Genomic DNA, 18,889 nt, shown 5'->3' on the forward strand with positions numbered 1-18,889 from the left:
CCTATTGCATTACTTTATCATTGACATTTTTCATTTTGTACCTCAAGGTTGTCATGGCTCCTCAGCCTACATAGTCTGGACTATGAATCATTAATGGTGCCGCCATTAATAACATTGATAGAACCTAGTTGTATTCCGACTTCTCTCCAAACTAGAATAGCCCTTTCACCAGATTTAAATAAGTGCAGTAGTGCAATATGGCACTGCAATACTGAGCACAGCAGTACACTTTGCAAAGAAGGTCAAAAATATTCAATTGAAGTGATTTTTTTTTCTTTAACATAGTTGTTTGTTGTGAAAAGAGGACACCTTTTTGAATGTTTTTGGACATTTTTGCAGGTTAAATCTGAGACAATTTGCCAGTGGAAAAGCTGGTCTTATGATTGGGAGCAGAGGGATTGGGAATGTGGAGGGGCTTGGGGGATGATTACTCATTTTCCACTGAAGGCACTCCAGGGAGGTTGATTGTTCTCTGAGCTCTCATCTGTGCAATATTCCCCCAGCAGGCAATATCCCCCCATGTTTGATGGTTGGCTGACATGTTTCAAACAGAGAATTTCAGAATGTCCTGTTAGTCACAAAGTCATTACTGAGTTTATTTATCTGTGTGATAGTTTTGTTTGTTTGCCTTCTAGTATGTTTAAGGTAGAGTAACTCAAAAGATGGAGAATGATGGGAATGAATAATACTTTGGCGCCCCCTGCAGGTGCTCTTTCATTGTCTACAAGGACATCTTCATAAGACACGTTACTGTAAAGATGAAGCCAGCAGCCGGTTGTTTCAGGCATCACACCTTCTCAGTATTCAAATGTAATAACTGATTTTAACATTAATACTATTGGGGTTCTAAATTATATGAAAATACACTTCTCCCTTCAAATCCATTAATCATGTGTTTCTGTTTTACCAGGGAATAATTAGACACAAAAGTGATCATGGGTGGGAACTAGGGAGTCATCTTTCTTATCATGCAGCCTATGCCACAATTCATTTATATTCCTTGTGAAACTGAGAATTTCCCATTCAGCCCTCACCTAATTATATTAGGCATAACAGAACACATTTCAGCCCTAAGAGGTTTCATTGTGATCGACAAACTAGATCAGGAAGGATGTCTTGAAATAATTGGATTACATATTTTGAATTTGGATTTGACTGCAGCACAAGCAGTGATTGATTGTTCAGACCTTACAGAAAAAATACTGAAAACAAGAGGGTTCTCAATTATCCATTAAGCATACAAGCATACAATTATACAACCTCTAAAACTAATAATGAATTATATTCCATCATTTTAACATTGCTTTAACCCTGAAGCCTACAGGATACAAGGATACAAGGAAGTTTATTGTCACATGCATATAGTTACTGGAAGTAAGAAATGCAGTGAAATTATGTCTGGTGTCAGCCTATTTGTGCATTTATGGGGGGGGTGTAAAAAGTGCAGTAGAAGAGGGGTTTAGTAGATTAAGTGGCAAGGGCTGCATAAAAAAGGTGCAGGAGGATTGGAATGGGGGGGTAAAATCTTCTAAGTAAATGCAATGCCTTCATTGGGTTTTGGCAAACAAAACTACAGTGGAACAAAATCCATGTTTGATCACAGCAGGACTGCATCCCCTGTGAGAGACTAAGAGTCCTTATATTACGGGGAAAAGCTTGAAGCCCGTCACTGTCACTGTGCAGTCTTACTGTGCCGCTGGCATTAGAAATATAAAAGCTCAAGCCTTAGCAGTGATTAAAGATAAGCATTACACATAAAAATGGCTGTGCAAGGTTAATTACTTGCATAAAATGTTGACCGCTTGCACATTTCTACTTGTAACCTTGCAAAGTTCTCTCTTGTCTAGACCAGTTTCTCTGAAAATATAATGTAATAGAATCATAATGTCTGCAATTCTAATCCAACATAACTTAAATTCAGATAACCACTCCTCATGGTACTCGTGTTTTCGTGCGCATACCCAACAAAGGTACAACAGACATGATAGTGAAATCTAAACATCTCAGTCCTCTAGGCACAGACAAAATCAACTAAAGCAGGCTTAGGTGACATGAATGACTAGGCTCTGACTAGGCTCTGCTCATCTGTCCGTCTTTGTATAAAACCTCAATATTTTGTGGGTGAGGTAAATTCGGGCTGGCTTCCATACTACAAAAATGGAGATACTCGTATAGAGTCCTGGCTCCATAAAGGGAAGCAAACAAGATGGCTTAGACTGAGCCATTCCAAACAATCAGCAAATTGCTTCAGGATCATGACGAAAGAGTATGATTTGATTGGCTCCAATATCAATAATCCTTCACCAGAATTGTGGTCTGCACATTAAATACCTTGAGTAAAACCTGTTGACTATCTCTAGCGGATGTCTTTTAAGAAGTTCATTGGTTGTAGCGCACAGCTACAAACCCTTTAGGAGGTTTCAGGTGCTGTAAGAATTGTGAACTTCTAAGAATTGTGAACCTCCTAAAGCGTTTCCAGTGCTCTACATACAGCCAGGCTACCGGGTTGTGTTCAATGTGTGTTCACGCTCATGTAGTCTGCAGCTGTATCTTGCCAGAAAAAAATATACATTTGACTTGTGTAGGAGGAATGGTGAGGAGAAAGGTCCAATTGGTTTAAAATCTGAAGAAGGGTGCTTGGTTGTGATTCTTGTATTTCCAAGTGTTTCCATGTCTGTAATGACTGAACAATGTCTGTTCTATTTCTTTGGGGGTGGCAGACAATGTTGTATGTGTTTTAAAAAATCTGTTTGGTTCAATAAATGCATTTGGTTTGGGAAAACTTCCAAAATAAATAAAACAAAAACATTTTTTGTCTTGCACCTGACATAAATAATTCAACTCCATCATAGCATTCAGACTCTGTCCTGGCGCCTCACTTGCGAGGAAATGGTGTCTGGAAACTTATATAAGTTATATAAAGTTCTGTTCACTGTTAACACTTTGAATGCCGCACTGTTTTCTTTCCGAAGCTTTGGCCCAGAGTGCCAGCAATCTAGATCATTGTTGACGATATGGTTATAGCTATGGACAGATACTATGGCTCGTTGGACAGTGGAGACTTTAAGCTCTCAGTGGGTACATTTATTTCTACATGCCTCTGTTCCTGAGAAATCCCAAGCTAAACAGTGGCTAGTTTTCATCAAAATCCCTGTTTTTTTTTTCTAGAAATGGAGATATAGCGTCTTTCATGAAATATGAAGTGTTGCCTGTAAAGTTTCCGGGAAGTGACCTAGCGAGAGCTGGCGAGACTGTCACCTAGTGATAAACCCACGGAAATTACCTGGTTTTGACCAGACATGCACGAGTCACTGATTCGACCCAAAGCGGCAACCATCAAAAGCAGAGTTATGATAAAATGTCCAGATAGTTTTTTGTCTAAACATAGATAGCTGTAACTGCCTTCTTGTTCTGGGTTTCCCTGCAGACACACCCAATATGAGATAGTGAATAACTTAGGCAGCTAGTGGTAAAACCAGGTATGTTTACCTGTCCCTCACATCACCATTCATCATGTATAAACTACCTTTTAAATCATTCCTTAACAACAATGTCAAACAAAAGCAATGACCAACTGCTATAGCTATTTACCAGTAAATAGGTCTACTGAATTATCAGTGTATGACATTACACTTGATTAAATGGAATTACATTTCAGCCTCAAAAGAGCACCATAATAACTAACATTTCTGTGAGGAGATAAATCTTTGAATAACTGTAAATATGGCATTAGATCTGACTGGAAATAACCCTACACATATGAATATGGATGGATTTGGATTTGGAATAGGATGCTTGCTTTCTGTTTATTTCAATATTGCTTCAAGTGGAGGATTAAGACTGGAAACAACAGAAGACATGCTAGCTGATGAGCACAGGTCAGGGATCTGACCATGTGAGGGAGCAACAAGGAGAGGAAATACACAAAAGGCTGAGGGATATGATATGAAACAAACACAGCAAACAGAAAAGTATGAAGAAATGATTGGAGTTGCAGAGACAGACTATGGAACAACTTGGTCAGTTGGAGCAAAGAGATAAGAAAAGATAGAATAGAGTAGATTGGGTTGTTTGAAGTGGCTTTTGAGTGTAGTGGAAAACTCCTACCCTATCCGTTTTATGAGCACAAAAGATTGACCGGGATCACAGATGAGGACAAAAAGGTAAAAATTGAAGGTCAGTATTTCAGAGGTTGTAGGATACTCTTTGAAGCAAATGTTTCAAGTGACATCTATAACAATGACATTCTGCTGTTTCTTATCACCCCAAAATTCAAAGCTCTTTGAAATGAATAAATGATCCAATCATAGCCTCAAAGAACATATTAGTTTTAAGGAAACTGGTGGAGATGGCTGGACTACTGTACGTTGGACAGCTTTATCACTCCGTTTAAAATTCTACCTTGATAAAAGCATGACTTTTTCCTTGACAAGGACATCAAATTTACGAGTGGCTTGTGATTTTCTCAATCTCCCTGACCTCTTTGCACTGTTTGGCAACTAATATAACACCCAGTTATCAGCTATAAATCCTAAGTATTTATAGCCTTGGGCCATAACCACACAGGACCCATCATAACAACATCCCCCTAAAACAGTTTCACATAGATGATGTCTCCACAGGGACTTGTTCAAGCATGGTATGAAAGTTGACAGAATTGTATTAGTTTTGGCTGGCTAAAGGTTTTTTTTGCATCACTTGCATTCCCTTGTCTCAATGTGGGAGTCTGAATCTGAGAGCTCACGGTACTTTGCCAGGCAAAAAACATTCTATACTTAGTGAGAACGTACAGAAGTGTCAGCTCTCACATGGATGGACATGCTCCTAAGAGACATCTTTTGCCGTCACTGATCTGTACGCCATGACATCAGGTGCTCAGTGAACAAAGTAGTGAACACTATATTTGTTTCTCTGACCCAGAACTTTGAGGTTGAGCTGATTGTCACAGGTGGTGACCAGGATGGACTCTTAATATGTAACATTTTCTATGCTTTTCCTCCCCATGTACACGTGTGCAGGCCTACAGAAAGTAAAAATCAAGGTTTTAAGTTGAACAAAACCAAGTGACTATATTACAATGGAGAGCTGGAGACTATAGCAATAAGATTGGCACTGTTCCTACAGGTCTGTATCACTAGTTCATTAGTAAAATGTGTTTTTTTTACCTCCATAAAAACCCTTGAAAATATAGGATGTCTTCCCTCTACTCCTTTCATTAGTGGGCTGTAATATGTAGACCCGTACTGTACATGTTTAAATTGTCAAGTTCTACTTCTTTCCGATCTCCTGCGTTTTACTGCTTATGCTGCTAATATCAGTTTCACTGCTATGATGTAAATTACGTTTTAACAAATACTGCAGTCCAGGCCAAATAACAACTGAAAGGTTGAGTTCAACATGAGACATGGATAATTTGACTGTGAGGCAAAAATACTGTGAAATCCAACAGGAACTTGCCAAGTTCTAAAGATAAATATAAAAATGGCACATACTAACATCACATGATGTGCATTTACCCTATATCAAGGGGTTGGATTGCATATCCAGAGAAATTAATCACAATAGGTTTAAACATTGGTTTCCAAATTCTTTTAAATGGCAACACCTATGACTGGACACAAAGCATATGACTGGGGCGTTACTATCAACCAGGGTTGGCTGCTTCCTAAGGAGATTATCAAGCTTGTAAACATGTTTCTTGGATTTAGCTCCTAGGTTATGCTAACACTGAGAAGGGCGTGGTGTTGGCTAAGAGCTCCAGTATAGATCGGCATCTTGCAGACTGGACACGGGAATATTCATGCAGTAAATATATGTTTTATGCATTCAGATGCAGTGTGGCATGCACTACAAATGGAATCTATGGCAAGATACTGAGTTTGGGCAAAACAAGGGACATGTGACCAGTTTGTCTATTTGCATTGTAATGGACCTAGATCAAGGTAAGCACTACAGTTAAAAAATCCAACCATTTACCAATGACATTATGTTTTAGGGAATTGTATCTCCCCCATTATTGTAAATATAAAAAATATTCAGCAGTAATATCAGCAGTATTATGTGCTGCTGTTTCTCTGGCGATCAGTGTCTAGCATTGTGATGGTGTGCTATTCTTGACCGTGGATTTTAACCCTAATCCTAACTGTGACCCTAACTATAACCTGAGCCCTTGCCGTAAGTCACTCTCCAGGAGGCAAGAAAAATAGACTAATATTTGATTTGATATCACACAATGATAGTTTGATTCTTGAGTGTTGTTAATGGACATCCTCTATAGCCTGCACTGGTGTGCTACTATGTATAGCACCCTATCATAATGACAATGATAGTAAAGTGTAATTGTGATTATTAGGACTGCTTATGTGTGGCATCGTGTTGAGTCTTTCAAAAATGTCCTGTCATAAAATATGTTATTTAGAGATACTTTCTATACTTTGGCAACTAAACTAAGTGAGATTCATGTAAGATACACATGCTCTACCCACCTAGCAGTAGGACTGTTTTATCTCTCTTCTTGTCTGGAGTCTGGAGCTCCTTCAGGTTTCTGAAAGTAGATCCAAAACATGGATATCTATGTTTTAGATGTCCATATACTATCCATACACTTGCCCAATCATAGATGTATGTTCCTCATAATGTGAGGCCATATTCACTTTGTAAATATGCACATGGCCAGGAGTCAGGCTAGTAGTTGCGCAAACGACTTGGTTCTTTGTAGTAAATTCTTTATTGGTTGAAAATACATGATATATTAAGAAACCTTAGCATTAGCTAATGTTAAAGATAAAGAAACTGACAAGAAAACAAACATTTCCCGAGCTAGACCTGGTCTACAATTGTATTCGAATTCAAGGTAACATTGCGGTTAAGTGTGGACATTTTGTTAACTTTAGCTAGGTTAGCCAGAAGATGTAAGCATTAGCCACAATTACAACTTAGATCATAGCCTACATTTAATGCCAAAGCTATTCGATATCTTTAAGTTCATGGTTAGTTAATGTTACACAACATTATACAAACTATCGAAGTTTTAACTAAATAAATCCCTCTGGTTTAGACTGAGTTGGCTGTGGATAAAGTGCAACCAATCCTTCACTTCTTAACTTATGGTTCTAGCAAGCTGGCAGAAAATAGTGGCCAGGGTAGATGATGAAATACCCAAGATGTTCATAGTTCTTTGCAGAACATATATTGAACTACTCACGTGGGCCTTGTCTTATCCTCATATAAATTAGATTTCATGATATTTTCCACTACATCAAATAAATTTAGGCTAGTGAAAGCTATGTTCCTCAGTTAACTGCCGCGCGGTGGTTGAAGGGGCGGCATCCTGGTTCTTCTTCTCATCCTTCCTGTAGACCTAACCCATTTAATGTCAAACTCAACTCTAGATTTTACTAAACACTCTCTCTATGATCACACCAGACCAGGTAAAAGGTGTTTGGAGGGAAATGCATGTTGTTTTAAATCCTTCAGTCAGAATTTGATGCCTAAGATGGACATTTTTGGGGCAGCCGTGGCCCACTGGTTAGCACTCTGTAGGCCTACTTGTAACCGGAGGGTTGCCGGTTCGAGCCCCGACCAGTGGGAACGGCTGAAGTACCCTTGAGCAAGGCACCTAACCCCTCACTGCTCCCCGAACACGCTGTTGTAGCAGGCTGCTCACTGCCCGGGATTAGTTCACCTCACTGTGTGCTGAGTGTGTTTCACTAATTCACGGATTGGGATATACAGAGACCAAATTTCCCTCAAAAGAGTATACTTATACTTATACTTACTTATACATATGTTTTTTATTCTTTAGAAGAATGGGCCTAGCCAGTAGGCTAAAATAAATATTGAGCTGAGTACCAAAAAATGTGGGCCAACTGAATTTTTGTTATTATTCACCCAAAGAAGCTGTGGATAAAAGGCTGCCATCCCACCCTCCTTAACTGGAACTGCATGCATTGGCCTAAACCTAGTTTTCCCTCCTTTTTGAATTGAGTTGCTCTTTGTTAGCTAACTGAACTGAAACTCCAGCTTGATATGCTGATGGACAATCATATAACATGTTCATAAACAGTAGCATAACCCTTGAACCAGAATTTCATAAGTTATATAACTGAGCTAATTTAAAGGTTTATTCTGAATAATCCTTCCCAGGTGGCAAGTAGCAAATCTGCACTAGATCAGGCAAGGATTGGGAGTATTATATTGACATTTGTGTGGCTGACTTTGAAGGTGAGATTACTTAACATTTAAAAACTGTGCAAGTAATAGCTACTGCATTAATATTCCTTGTAGGCAAACCACAACATGTATTCCATGAAACCTCTGCTATATTGTGTTTTGACTGTATACCAAATGTACTTAATATTTACAACCCCTTCAGTGCTTTCTACCCTTGCCAGTGCTGCCTCTGGCCTGCTTTGGCTTCATCAGTCGATAATCCTTCAGGTGCTTGCAGCCCTAAGTACTCTTGTATGACTGGCCATTCTCTTGGCATGGCTGCAAAGGATTACCTAAATCTTATCTGTAGCGTGTGTGAAAGGGACTCTACGGGTGACAGGGAAAGAAACTGCCATTGCATTCAGACAACAGGCCCAAGTGGAGATGTTCAGATCTCATTTGCTGGGTGCAGATGAGGCAGTGTATAACTGGATGGCCGAGGACAGGATCAGATTAAATTGGCTATGTCGACAAAGGGTCACATCATGTTATAGTAGTCCGCTGGAGGTTAAGTCTTTTGGCAATGGTTTTTAACAGGAAGCAAATTAATTAATAATAATGATATGGATGAATGTTTTTTAATTGAAATACAAGACTGTACACTTTTTCTCAAAGGGCTTGTTATTTTTTGTGAGGATTAATAAAATAAAACACACACACACAAGGTTTGTGCACATCCGTATCTTGCTAACTCAGGCTACTGGTGAAGGCTACTCTAAAAAGTGTCTGAATTAGATGCTATTTATGAAGATTACTGACAGCAGAGGATTCTCCTCTTTGTGATTTTAAATATATAATCCAGTTGCTGACTCATCGTTTATACTGAGGGATTTGCATAATTTATAACCTTGCCTGTATCCATCACCCATCACTGGTTCTCTTTGTTTTGACAGATCCTGCAGTGAACACTGATGCTGAAAGGATTCATTCCCGACAAATAAGATAATCATGAGCATAAGTACACTCAGGAAAACGACAACAGCAACAGCTTCAACAGCTCCAGCACTGCCTCACCAATGAACATTCTTCCGGGCTATGTGGTTCTGTGGAGCAAAGAGACAAATGGACTCCTGGACAAAAGTGTCAGCTTTAACTGAAATAACATGGTCTGTTTTGTACAGACTTGGCATGTCTTTGAACCTCCATGTCAATCAGAGGACAATGTATTTTCAGTAAACAGCTGTGACAGGACCCAAGGACAAACCACTGACCCTTTATTTGTTTAAATGGATCCCCCTAGGACTGGAAGTCAGCGGTAACTTGTTTGGGGGGCTCTTGCAAAAGGAAATCCCCTTAAGTGACTCTGTGCTCTGTCTGGAGATGCTTCAGGCCAACAATTACTCAGTGGTGCTGCTGATCCAGCTGACGCTGCTCTCCTTTGACCTCTTTGTGAACTCCTTCAGTGAGCTGTTGAGGACCTCACCAGTAATCCAGCTAGTGCTTTTCATGTGAGTGCGGTAGTCTGGTCAGGGCCCCCTGTTCTCATAGATTTACTGAGTTATACGTTTTCATAAAAGTTTCAGAACCAAAAAGGCAACTCTGAGGTGAACCTAGTGTGTTTCTTGAATATAAAAAAGGTTAACTTAAAAAGTGCATTGTGGAGATATATAAAACAAGGGTAAAATTGAGACAGAGGGTTGAAATAAGGAAATGGAAAAGAGTTGAGAGTGAGAAAGGATGGGAAAAATAAGAATGGGGAGACAACAGGAGCAGTAATTGTACAGGGAGAACACTGACACTTGAAGGACATTGCAATCAGTATGTCTAGTCAGAAGAGCTGCTGTGAGAAGTAGACATTTTGGAATAAATGGCCGTGATAGAACCTTAAACTTCAAAGCATCTAAAGGTTTTTCAGAATACGTGGCACATTAAGAACAAACTGATGATCTGTCAGTTTCCATATAGCATTCTGTGCTATAATTTCTCTCTCTCTTTTTTTTCAAAGGCCTAGATTATCAAATTTGATTTACCTCATATTAGATTATGCCAAAGATATTTCAAGACAGAATGCTGTTGTCAGTAAGTTGTTTAATGTCGTGCAAACAGAATGTAAGAGTTTCTACAGGGGATTTTAGAGTTAAAACCTGAGGTTTCCACCAAAATTTGCATTGGAATAGGCCTAATTGATAATTATGCATCTTAACTTGTGGAATCCAAAAGAGGGAGTGAGAATGTATTGTGTTTGCACCCTCAGTAACATTTAGTCACAGTTAAATACATGGTGCCTGCTTGCACTTGAGCTAAGGAGCATTTAGTATACTACTAGCACACACACAATAGAACATACTACATTAACGGTTAAGTAGTAGGTACTTAACCAACGTTAATACACACTGACTATTCGGATGCAGCCATTGTCTTTTTGACTTAATTGTGCTTCTCCTCTCCTCTAGCGTTCAAGACATCAGCATGCTGTTCAACCTGTTCATCTTTCTGCTGATGCTGTTTAACACCTACGTGTTCCAGGTGGGACTCATGTCCCTGCTTTTAGAGCGGTTCAGGGCGCTCATCTTGCTCTCTGTGCTCTATCTGCTCTCCAGCGTCTCTCTCCATTCCTGGATGATGGTGAGGCCAATTTGCAAAATGTACATACACGTGTGTGTGTTTGTACACTGTGAAACATGTCAAATATATGTCATATATTTACATGATTGTTAGTTTAAAACATGAACTTCTCATGTAACATATCTATGACTGTAATACTGCTAGTACAATGTGGCGTCATTATTGGAGGTTAATAGAGTGGTTCTCCACAGAATTTGCGCTGGATGAAATCTGATAATTATGTGTGGACGGATGGGCTACTTGTTCTATTTGTCCTCCAGAGAACAGGTGAGATATCTTTATATGCAATATCAATATGGAAACAGAAATATGCAATATCATAAGTAAGTTTAAAGCAACAGTGGAGTTCTTTACCCTTCAAGTTCGAGTGTGGGTGGGTGCAATATACAATACCTTGTGGTTGGTGAAACACAATGCAGTTACATAGGACAGCTAGACTCACGGCCCAGTTGTAGTACTTCATACCGTATGATGAGATTCTTTGTCAGGTATATTTACGCTTTCTTTAAATTACAAAATTATCATCACTCAATTATTATTATTCTAGGCCTACTGAACATGTTAAAATATTGCAGTCTGTCCTCTCCTTTTTTATCAAGGAGAGCACACTAGTCACATGCTCAGGCCTGACAGAAGGACATATGGGAGTGATATTCATTCCGCTGAGCTCCTAATTGGATGTTAAGAGGATTAATTGTCTGCAAGTTGCTGTTGTCGTTTTCCCCCTTGCTCTAGAGAATGATGCATGCCGCGAGTGCATTCAGAATGTCTGTCATCATAATCACCCTCCTAAGTGCCATGTGCATTTGCTTGCAGCTGCTGTGTTATACTATTACTTCTACAAGCGGACGGCTGAGTATCTGGGAGACCCACGGCTCTATAAGGACTCCCCTTGGCTGCGCGAGGCCTTTGCGCGGTCACGTCAGTTATGAATGACCAGTGGGTCACTGTGTGAAACTGTTTTGACGGGAGACAGCATGGAGCCATCAGGATTCACTGAGACCATGCTGTGGACAGAGCCAGAATGGATTCCCGTGCTGAATTAGGAAGCTCTTGACTGATGGACTGCAAACTGTGAGCCGTTGAATGACTGCTCAGTCAGTCAGTACGTTTACATGACTTTCAAAAAAGTCAAAGCTCTGTGTGAAAGGAAATGGATATACATTTGAGACAGTATGGCTGATCGATCTATTCCAGTTTTCATTTATATTTTGTATTCTTAGTTTCATAACATTTTTAAATGAAACATTTTAAAGTGGGAAAAAATGAATCTGTGTGCCAGGTTGCCTTGGATGAATGAGCTCACAATTACATTTGTACGGCATTTGTGCTTCTACAAACTCAAATACAGATTTTTGGGGAAAAGTCATTTAATTTTCAAATTCAGATTATATAGCCTAGTGTTTTGACATTAATCTAAGTGGCTGCAATCATGACCTTAAAAGTTACTTGTGCCTCATGAAATGATACCTAGGCCCGATAGTATTAACTTACCGTTAACATGTTGGATGGCATTTACAACGTAGCCCCCATAAACTTTAAATCATCTTTCCACAGTTTGAGCATATTTTTTATTTGGCTTGGCTAGGTATCATGGTTGCCTAAAAAACAATTACAGCTTGGCATCTTGTCCTATACTGAAATCATTAGTTAATTCTCAAGTGACATACAGTATAAAGTATTCATATACAGGCGAATCAGTACATCCAAGGTAATGCTTAAATCATTAAGTTCTGGTAATAATAAAAAACGAAATTTGGAAAAAGTCTTGGCAAATTCTGGTGACCCTGGTAATCACAATCCCCTGAGGTGATGGTAGTAAGTAGATTATACTAAACCAATGTTATGTTTTTAACCATTATCCTTACATTTGCAATGCTTTGCTATTGAAAATAAAACAGTGTACAGTTCATGCATTTTTATTATGATTAATGCTGAATGATATTGCATGGATAATATAAAATATAACATTCAAGGAAGACATTTCATAAAGTAGAATAGTTAAGTATTCTTATCGAGCATTTTATTTAGCTAGCTATTTATACTGTAGGCACATTTTGGTGATCTGTATTGCTTTCTGCTTTTTTGTTGTTATCTGTGCCAGGTGCAAGTCGTATTTGCATGCAGACAACAAACAGTAGGCTCTGTATGATAAGCAAGAAGGTATACGTTTGGAGACTTTTATTTTCTCTGAAATTGGCTTAGTATTATTCTATTACAGGCAGGGTAGGAGGGAAGGTTTACATTCTCATTCAAGGGATTGGGGCAGGGTACCTGGTAAACATAGACATCAATTACTTTTTCCATCATTTGACATTAAAACCAAATCCTACAACTGTCGTATACATATTTATAGATATATATTTATATCCTCTTAAATCGGCCGGTGTTTCTCTTGCTAAATATATTCTTTTTATATCTGTCAATATTAATATATCTGTGATAAAGTCATTACCATTTATATTTTGTACAGTATTTTTTTTTTTATCTAGATCATGTCCTATTGGGTTTAGTTTTTCTTAGTCCTCTTTTCTCAAAGACGGGAAACAAGACAGATATACTTGCATATAAATACACAATGAAGACAGTGCTATACACAGCCGCTGTGAAAAAGTACCCCAGGGTCTCCCATGGCGTTTCTAATGATCCAGTGCCCATCAAGTTTGCATTGGATTACTGCACAAGTAGAATTTGGGATTCTGTGCTACTTCCTCCTGAGGTCAGCAGATGTATCATCATCATCAAATGGGAACTAAGATTTTATTTAAAAAAGATAAAATGTCACCCCAAAGCTGCACGAAGGCTTTGTTGGCAGATTTCAATGTTGAGTTTTCCTCAGGGTCAAATGTCTGCGAGGACCTCGTTAAGCGCAATCGATTCAACAAATGTGTACATACATACACACAATTGAAATGCACACACACACACACACACACACACACACCTTTTTCTGTGCCTTTTATGCAACATTATTTCAAAAGTTGCTGACCACCAGGAGTACTTTTTCATAGGGTCAAATAGGAGAAATTTCTTTACTTTGAAATTGCTGTGATCTCACAGCAAATCCCTAACTCAACTCAATACAATTCATGTATTTAAATTCATTTTAAATTATATAAAAGTCAAACCATTCTGAAGCAATAACCATAATAATAATTATAATAATAAGTGTCTTAATGGATCATAATAACACCAATTATTGTAAGAGTAGTAATAATAATAACAGTAATGATAATAAATAATGATCAGATGTGAATGACATCACATTCCAAGAAAGATAAGAAATAGAGGGTTGGGGCGTTTAAATTCCCACAGACATGAAGCTTGTTTTGCTGCTCATTTGTTCTTTCAGAAGATGACGGACACGGGACAAGGGGTCACCCTGAGGCCCCATGTCTTCCAGTCCGAGCCCAAGTGTGCTTGAGATGAACTGGTTTAAAGGTAACTGTGCCCTCAGGCGAGAGGGGGCTCACCCGTACATTGATTCCCATGCTTTGTGTGAAAGCACCATGGCCCTGAGACCCACATACATGCTATCTATATCTTGGCAGTATAGCAGAGATGGCATCATCGTCTCTTTGGGAGCTCTCCGTTGTGTTGGCCCGTGCTTGGCAGTGCTTGCAACTACTGCCCAGAGTCATCCCTTTCATATCCTGCTGTTTAGTGTTTGCATTTGCCATGGATTGTTACACATCTATTATGCTGACAAATGACATCTCTTAAAATATATTTGGCAATTGTAAAATTTATGTAATCTTTTTTTGGCAAGAGGATAAAATGAGTATGTTAATGTGGGTGAAGGAGTAATGGAGATTAGGGCGGACTTTATGTGTATGGGTTTATGTGAACGATATGCTTGGGGGAATATTCTCTTTTCATGCATATCAAAGCACAATCATAGCTTCCCACACCCTACAAAAAAAGCCTATCAGGGCTCCTCCTGTTCAACATACATACATTTTCATAATCACTACTAAAAACCTGGTGTGTAACGTCAACTCATGTTCAAATGTGGCTTTCTCTGTTTGGTAATTTGCTCTATCCATACATATAAACCTGAGGAATGTGTGTGTGCCATAACTCCAAAACACTCTCTCTTCTTTCCCTCATTTCTAGCTCCTTCCCAATTCCTTTTTTATTTCATCCGAGTCCCTGCACTGGCGCCATAGTTCAGTTCTCCATATTATCTCTGCACTCTACTGTACGTGTATGCCATACTAAAAAGGGAACTTCCATGAGAAAATGCTTGATGTGTGCAATAACATTCAGTGTATGGCATTCATATCGGACATTGTGCCATACGTAGTTAAATGTACCATAACCTGGCACTTCCTGCACTCATAGAAGGCTCCCTTTAATGTGTACATGCTCAAATAATTAATGCAAATGTAAACAAGAATTATAGTACATGAAGTGATTTGTTTTTCATTATCTTGTGCAAGTCTTCATAGTGAATGGCAGTGATGCCATTAGTGTTGCTGCCCACAACATTGTCGGGGCGAGACAGACTTAGGGTGGGGCGTTATTCGCCCAACGAGCTCGGGGTGATACGCTGGACGCTTGGAATGCTAAGTGTGAGCAGGACAGTGAGAGACACATTAAGCATTCAGTATGGACAGCAGACGAAAAAAAACAACTACAAAATGAGGTTGCTGTTCAGTGAGTTTTTGATCGCCAGCTGTCCTGGAAGTCAGATTGCATTGCTACACATGCATGTTGCACAATCCGTTCAGATTATCCAATGAATGCACCAACTGTATGTGATAGAGACTTCAAGAGAGAGTAACAGTTAGAGAATAAGATAGAGAAAGAGAGAGAAAGAGAGAGAGAGGGAGAGAGAGAGAGAGAGAGAGAGAGAGAGATTAATACAGTCCTGCCCTACACCATAGATGAGAGTGCATTCTCCTCGTTGTAGGGCAAGGGAGTAGAAGTTCGTATGTGATTGGCAGCCGGAGTCCCATCTGCGGGCGAGAGGTCGTTCAGTTCCCCGGACGAGGAGAGGGGGTAGGAGGGGGATAGAGAGATGCCAGAGGAGGGATCTGCCGAGCCAGCAAAGGTGCGTGGGGGCTTGGGCACTAGGTTGGGCTCCAGGGTGGCCCGAGCCAGAAGTAGCTTGTCCCTGTCTTCCAGCTGCTGGCCTGGCTTCTGGCTCTCGCTCTGGCTGTAGGAGCTGCGGCCCGACTCCGACTCACCATCCGACAGCTCCATTGGGGGAGAGCTGCTGCCATCCAGCTTGAAGAGAGAGTCCAGGTATTGGGCGAACTCCAGCACCACCTGGCTGGGGTTACCATTGGAGAGTGGGGCCTGCTGGGAAGCTGCATCTGCTAGGGGCTCGCTCTCGGCTTTGGCCGCCGGAGGCTGCTCTCTCGCGGGCGTCTCGCCCATCTCCACAATGGATTCCTGGCTGCCTCGCTCCAGCGGGGTGCTGCTGCCCCGTGGACTGTGGGGCACAGAGGGGGGTATTTCTGGGCTGGGGGGCCCAGACTGCAGGTAAACGTTTACAGTCTCCGCTGCTTTAGCCTGCTGGGGGGCATCCTCCAGGTAGAGAGGCTGTCCGATCACCGTCTGCCCCAGGACCGGTGGGATGTGGGCACTGTATCGGGGGGTGTCAGGGGAGAGGCGTGGGGCGTACTCCTCCAGGGGCGGAGTGGGGCAGTAGGGCCCCGGCTCGCCCAGCTCGTGCTCAGGGGTGGTCGGCTGGAGGCCGTCAGCGGCCAGCAGCTCGGTGCGGGAGCTGAGGGAGGGGTTCTCCTCGGGGATGGGGGCGTCCATGGAGAAGGGGAAGCTGCCCAGGCAGGGGGAGCCGCGGAGGGCCGCAGAGGAGCGCCGCGACTCCAGGCTGTACAGGGACTCAGCATCCGACAGGCTCTCCATCACGGCCAGCGGGGCACGACGCTCGCACAGCTCCACGGCGAGGCGCTCGCGGGCACCCGTCAGCACAATGGGCACCGGGGGAGGGGGGCACTCGGCGAAGCCGTCCAGAGAGATCTCCGAGCGGGCACAAGAGCTACGGGGAGAGAGGGATAAAGGGCAGGGAGAAAGAGAGAGAGGGAGAGGGAGGGAAGGAGGGAGGATGGGATGAGGGAACAATGAGGAGGATCACAAAGGCTCAAACAAAAGTAATCATAAGGAAGGGATGGCAATCAGTGGATAAAGAACAATAAGAAAACAATAAAACATAAAAGTGGTTTTACCAAGGGGATTCAAAGTAAGGAGTATGACAACACATAAAACAGGAATGGTAACCCAAATCCAACAAAACAGGGAGGAAGAACAGGGGATAGGAGGGGTAAGAGCAAGGGTTAGTCAGCAAACTAACAGGGCACTACATCGTCCTAGCATCTCTGCTGAACCACAGGGGCCGTGGGGGGAATTGTATACTACCATACGTCGTCGCACTGCAGTCCGTGTGAGTGAGAGAGAGGGGAGAGTGGTTTAGACTTTCAATGAGAGTCCAGAACGTAGACACACACACACACACACACACACACACACACACACACACACACACACACACACACAGAGCCAGACAGACAGACAGAAACACACACACCACCAACAAACACACACACACACACACACATACACAGAGACAGACAGACAGACAGAAACACACACACCACCACCAACAACACGCACACACACACACAGAAAGAGAGAGACAGACAGAATATATAATATATAGAGAGAAAGAGAGAGACAGACAGAATATATAATATATATATATTATCATTAAAAATGTATAATATGCCTTAACTATACAGCCAATGAGCTATAGCCACAGGTTTGTTTTTTTCTGTCTGCCACAATGCAGGCCGTGTCTCTTGTGTGCCCTCTGCTGGACTCACCGAACACTGCTGTTCCTGCGGTGATGTGTGACAGGACTGGGCTGGTGGGAAGTAGAGGCCCCCAGGAAAATGGTCTCAGGGTTAAGGTCCACCTCAGTTGGGCTCACCATGATCTTAGCAGCCGACAGCAGAGCAGTCTTCCCTTTGTTGTAATTCTCCAGTACCTATCAGAGAGCGACAGGCAAGAAATTAGGTTATCTATTTCTAGCCACATCACAGCATACAGATATCAAGAGAGGAGAGAAAGAGAGAGAGAGAGAGAGAGAGAGAGAGAGAGAAAGAGAGAGAGAGAGAGAAACAAGCTGACATTGAGAATACAAATCTTTGTATGGACAGCGACACATCTCATTGATAAATTGGCAAAGAAGTTATTGGTATGCAGACAGACTGGCTGACACAGCATCACTATGTTCCACAGAGAATCTATCCAAACATTCTACCACACGCAGCCCCGACTCCAAGCTCTGTTTTATAGGGCAACTGGCACTCCCCTCCAGCCACAACTGACAATTCATTAAAGCTTCATAAACATTCAGTGGAGTCAGTCAATATCGCTTTGGAGGTGAACCTGCACATGCTTCCAAACTCATGGGAAGAAAAACTATGTGAGGAAAATGTTCATGATGAGGCAGTTCTTTTCTGAGATTACTTAGAGTACAACATTACAAGATTCATCATTTTGAACTAGATTGTTATTGTTGGATACTCAATGTTTATTTACGCTCTGCTGTTTTCACCAGATTGTCATCATCATTGAAACCCCTGATTGATGACACTTGTTATGGCGGAACTATGAAGGCAATAATCTCAATTCAAAAATTCTATCAGGTTAATTTAACAGATATGCATGACTAAATAATTATCATAGAATATCCACAGGGTCTGATGCTCTAACTACAGTTTATGTAAACACACAATCAGCTCTTATAATACTGCGTCATGCTATGTGCGTTCACAGATCGAATTCTGCCTGACAGGAGTGGCCTGATATAAGCTTTTAAAGCGGTTAAATTTTAATGACTTCTAATGGACCATTAGATTTTAAGACCACTGTGTACGACGCTTGGCAGCAGGCTGATCCATGCGCCGGTGGCCAAAATCATATTTCAGTCGGGCACAGATGGGCCGAGGAACAGCTGGATCTCTCAGCGAAGTCCCAGCTGTAGGCCTCATCCCCGCACAGAAGCTGGGCTGGGCTGGATGGATGGATACCTGTATGCCAGTTGGGGGCACTTTCTTTCTCTCTCTCTCTCTCAGGCAGCCTG

The 18,889-nt window shown here is 41.3% G+C and overlaps 2 protein-coding genes across 5 annotated transcripts in view; one reads left to right on the forward strand and one right to left on the reverse strand.

The window, feature by feature from the left end:
- Window positions 1–5,067: 5,067 nt before the first annotated feature.
- Window positions 5,068–12,853, forward strand: LOC125306940 (transmembrane protein 138-like). 2 transcript variants are annotated; one of them, XM_048262596.1, is made up of 6 exons: window positions 5,068–5,124; window positions 5,831–5,942; window positions 9,105–9,659; window positions 10,605–10,776; window positions 10,968–11,043; window positions 11,593–12,853. In XM_048262596.1, the coding sequence occupies exons 3-6, from the start codon at window positions 9,532–9,534 to the stop codon at window positions 11,706–11,708; spliced, it is 492 nt and encodes a 163-aa protein (XP_048118553.1). In that variant the 5' UTR covers window positions 5,068–5,124; window positions 5,831–5,942; window positions 9,105–9,531; the 3' UTR covers window positions 11,709–12,853. The 2 variants fall into 2 exon arrangements, with proteins under 2 accessions (XP_048118553.1, XP_048118554.1); XM_048262597.1 differs by lacking the exon at window positions 5,068–5,124 and adding an exon at window positions 8,146–8,223 and having other exon boundaries at window positions 5,742–5,942.
- Window positions 12,854–12,942: 89 nt separating this feature from the next.
- The window catches only part of dagla (diacylglycerol lipase, alpha), a 42,432-nt gene continuing 36,485 nt past the window's right edge, over window positions 12,943–18,889 (reverse strand). For all 3 annotated transcript variants that reach the window (XM_048262593.1, XM_048262592.1, XM_048262594.1), the window contains 2 exons: window positions 17,625–17,788; window positions 12,943–16,783 (listed from right to left, as the gene is read on the reverse strand). In XM_048262593.1, coding sequence (XP_048118550.1) covers window positions 15,655–16,783; window positions 17,625–17,788 — 1,293 coding nt within the window. In that variant the 3' untranslated portion in view covers window positions 12,943–15,654. The remainder of the gene's footprint in view (window positions 16,784–17,624; window positions 17,789–18,889) is intronic.

Source organism: Alosa alosa, chromosome 14, assembly GCF_017589495.1.
Source record: "Alosa alosa isolate M-15738 ecotype Scorff River chromosome 14, AALO_Geno_1.1, whole genome shotgun sequence".
Classification (NCBI taxonomy): Eukaryota; Metazoa; Chordata; class Actinopteri; order Clupeiformes; family Clupeidae; genus Alosa; species Alosa alosa.

Coding starts and splice junctions, on each gene's coding strand:
- LOC125306940 (XM_048262596.1), top strand. CDS start 9,532: ATGCTTCAGGCCAACAATTACTCAGTGGTGCTGCTGATCCAGCTGACG. Junction 9,660..10,604: donor ATCCAGCTAGTGCTTTTCAT/GTGAGTGCGGTA, acceptor CCTCTCCTCTAG/CGTTCAAGACATCAGCATGC. Junction 11,044..11,592: donor ATTTGTCCTCCAGAGAACAG/GTGAGATATCTT, acceptor ATTTGCTTGCAG/CTGCTGTGTTATACTATTAC.